General features: G+C 44.8%; 1 protein-coding gene across 1 annotated transcript; it reads left to right on the forward strand.

Moving 5' to 3' along the window:
* The first annotated feature begins 521 nt into the window (after nucleotides 1-521).
* On the forward strand, nucleotides 522-1,930 carry LOC120946746 (extensin-like). Its single transcript, XM_040361421.1, has 2 exons — nucleotides 522-783; nucleotides 860-1,930. The coding sequence occupies exon 2, from the start codon at nucleotides 960-962 to the stop codon at nucleotides 1,884-1,886; it is 927 nt and encodes a 308-aa protein (XP_040217355.1). The 5' UTR covers nucleotides 522-783; nucleotides 860-959; the 3' UTR covers nucleotides 1,887-1,930.
* The last annotated feature ends 1,622 nt before the right edge of the window (nucleotides 1,931-3,552 follow it).

Below are 3,552 nucleotides of genomic sequence, written 5' to 3' on the forward strand. Positions count from 1 at the left end.
CTAAGCCGGTAGTTGAATATGCGTTTGTCTTCGTTCAGATTATGTCCTGAATAAGGCCGAAGTAGGTGTGTGTTCAGAGCAAAAGCCTCATCACCCACAAAGACACTTGGTAGGGGAGGGCCGTTTGTGCCCGGGAGTGGACTATTTTGTGGAAGGTCCAGACCATCTGTTCGAAGTAATTGCCCAAAAGAGGAGTTCCCAAAAATCGCTGAGTCTGCACTACTTCCATAGGAACCAATGTCAATATAGGTAAAGCAATAATTGGCATCAGCCACAGCCATTAAGACGAATGAAAAGTATTTCTTATAATTGAAATATTGGCTCCCACTAGCCATGGGCTTAACAATCCTGATGTGTTTCCCATCGATCGCTCCTAGACAATTCGGAAAGTTACAGCGTTCCCAGAATACTTGGGAAATTTTTTCCCAGTCCTCTGCTGCCGGTTTTTTAAACACAATGGGTTTCAGGACTTCCCAAATGGCACTGCAGGTGTCCCGAATTATATAACTGGCAGTAGATCTTCCAATACGAAACGAGTAATGCAGACTTGCAATCGATTGTCCAGTTGATAGATACCTACAAAGAAAATAATATATATTATTTTATTTTATTTTTTACAGTGAAAATTCTAAAACTCAAATGGAAGAGTATACGGGACGCCTACGCTCGCCAGCTGAAGGCACAGCGGGAGCAGCGGCGAAGTGGGAGTGGAGCATGTTCGGTAAAAGAATACGTTCACGCAAAGGAATTGGAGTTTCTGAGACCGGTGCTGGATTTGGGGAGGTAAACCATTATCTGTACTTTGCTCGGTAAACCAAATGTTTAAAATTATTTTTGAATACATGATTTCTTTTTTCAGTACTGAAAGCTGCTGGGACGAGGCTGCCACAGCTGTAGTAGACAGAGAGAGCGTGGCAGAGAGAGGGGACAGAGAGAGCGTGGCATCGGGGGATCAAGCGATGGCTACTCTGGAGCCGGAACCGCAGCACTCCGAGGCATCAAATTCTAATGCGACGAGACCACTTGCAGAGCAGTCCCCAGTTAACATCGCGCATATTGGACCTCCGCGTGCTCTGCGTAGGAGGGCTCCTGCTCCGGATCCAGCCCTGGATCGTATGTTGGACATTATGACAAACATGTCTGACCGGATGAGCAATAGATCATATGGCCAAAATGTAGCAAAATGTCTGGGGGAACTAATCGATAAAGTTCCCCCAAATCTGCAAGCGGTGGTGCTGTCCTGTACGGCTAGATACATCTCGACATTTATACCCCCGACAGAAGCTGACGATTTATCAGAACCACCACCACCCTATGGCCCATATGCCAATAAACGGACCGAGCATGTCCCAACACCACCCACGACCCATTTCTCCCCACCACCCGTTACCCTTTGGACAGGACCACAGCTTTCCGACCAACCTCCTCGACCAACACCACCACCGACTTCTGCTCACCATCCTTTGACCACCACTCTATCTCATTTACCTCCTGTGCCAACACCTTCCACTCACACTTCTCTGAATCCTTTTCCTTATACACAACCTTCTTCTTACCACCCTCGTTCTCCTTTTCCTCATCTCTCAACACCACCTGTCACATACAGTACTCTGCCTCCTACAACACTTTCTTCTTACCACCCACCACCTTCTACTTACCCTGCGTTAACGACTACACCTACATCACATTACCCACATCGACCGAGACAATCGACTTTCAGGAATGCCCCAACACGAACACCACCACCACCACAAGCAACACCACCTTCCAATTGGTCAGGGGAAGACAGCACCACCTCCACTTGGCCCCCTTTTGCCCACGCACTGTCGGTCGCCATGTCACCGCACGGGGAAGAGGACTCCTCCCCAAATTTACATCAATTGTAAATAAGGAATATGTATAAAACATATAGGTAGGCACTTTGTGTATATTTTCCTAATAAAAAAAAAAAAGACCCAATGTTTTGGTTGATTAAAATATTAAAATAATTTTGTTCCTACAGAATTTTTGTTTGGTTCTTATTACACATATATATATATATAATAGAGTGTATTACATTCAAAGCGCTAAATAAAAATTACCTCAGTGTTATGATAAGTCGCTCCACAGGGGGGATACAGTTGCGGAAGTAGGTGTCCATCCTCTGCAATCTGTTGATCAACAATTCCAGCAACTCATCAAAGCTGTAAAGGAAAATGAAATTTAAAATTGGCAATGGAATGGTACTAGGGTTGCCACCTTTCCGGGATTCGCCAGAACAGTTCGGGTTTGGAATCATGTGTCCGGGTTTCAGACTGCCTGACACTCTGACAGATTTTTCTGACCAGAATATGGATTTCCGGCAGGGTTAATGGCTGCAGGGGATGAAAACTTACAACCCAGCAGCCACAGATATACCAGGATGAGATGTGCTATCTGCCAAGGGGTGAGTGAGCTCACCCTCCATCGCTGTCTGACAGAAGCACCCCCCCCCTTTCTCTAGCCTGCCTCTTGGTGAGTACACTAGGATAAATCAGAGTTCTCACATTGGAGTCCTCTCCGTACATCAGAGATCTCGGTTTCCCCCTTAGATCATGGTTCACAGAGCATCCCTTATGTCTGAGTATCTTGAGGTCTCGCTTCAATCAGATTATGTTGGTTAACCCATACAGTGAAAGGGAAATCTGGGAGTTGATATGCAAAAGGGTGACTGTGATGTAAAGGGGGACTCTGTGCACTGTAATGTAAAGGGGGACTCTGTGCACTGTAATGTAAAGGGGGACTCTGTGCACTGTAATGTAAAAGGGGACTCTGTGCACTGTAATGTAAAGGGGGACTCTGTGCACTGTAATGTAAAGGGGGAACTTTGTGGACTCTAATGTAAAGGGGGAACTCTGTGGACTCTAATGTAAAGGGGGAACTCTGTGCACTGCAATGGAAAGGGGACTATTTTTATTATATTCATATGATTAGAAATGTAAAATACTAACAAAATATATGTATAGTTCATAGTATTAAAAAAAATAGTTGTGCACCGCAGAAGTGTACATGTTTGACTTGAAGAAAAGGTGGCAACCCAAATGGTACAATGTAAAAAATAAATGATTCCAGATCATTTTTTACTAACCTTTTTATGGACATTCTGGTGTAGTCCAGAAATTTGTCTTCATGGTCACGGAGGTCTTGGTACATCACCCAAAATTGCCCTCTTTCTTCCCGATCAGCAATGACGGGGTGTATCCAAAATCTGCGTTGCCTCTTCCTTTTTCTCTGCCTCTCGTTTATAAGATATTGGCTAGCAGTGGCTGCTGCCATGAACAAAGCCATCTCGTCATCACTCATTTTCACAATGGAGTCAGAAGCACAAGGATGACCCGGAAGAGGATTAATCACCCAGGAAGAGGAAAAAAAAACCTTTCACATAGCAACAAATGATGACAGAGGTGATCTATTTTACTATTGGTCAAAAAAAAAAAAAAAAAAACGCTGGACGTCGCTCTGCGCAAACGCACGCAAACGCGCACAAACGCGCGCAAACGCGCACCAAAACGCGCGAAAAAAACGCGCGTAAAA

The sequence above is a fragment of the Rana temporaria genome, chromosome 8, assembly GCF_905171775.1.
Source record: "Rana temporaria chromosome 8, aRanTem1.1, whole genome shotgun sequence".
Classification (NCBI taxonomy): Eukaryota; Metazoa; Chordata; class Amphibia; order Anura; family Ranidae; genus Rana; species Rana temporaria.

What these genes read in the sequence shown, in the direction of transcription:
- LOC120946746 (XM_040361421.1), top strand. Translation starts at nt 960, where the DNA reads ATGGCTACTCTGGAGCCGGAACCGCAGCACTCCGAGGCATCAAATTCT.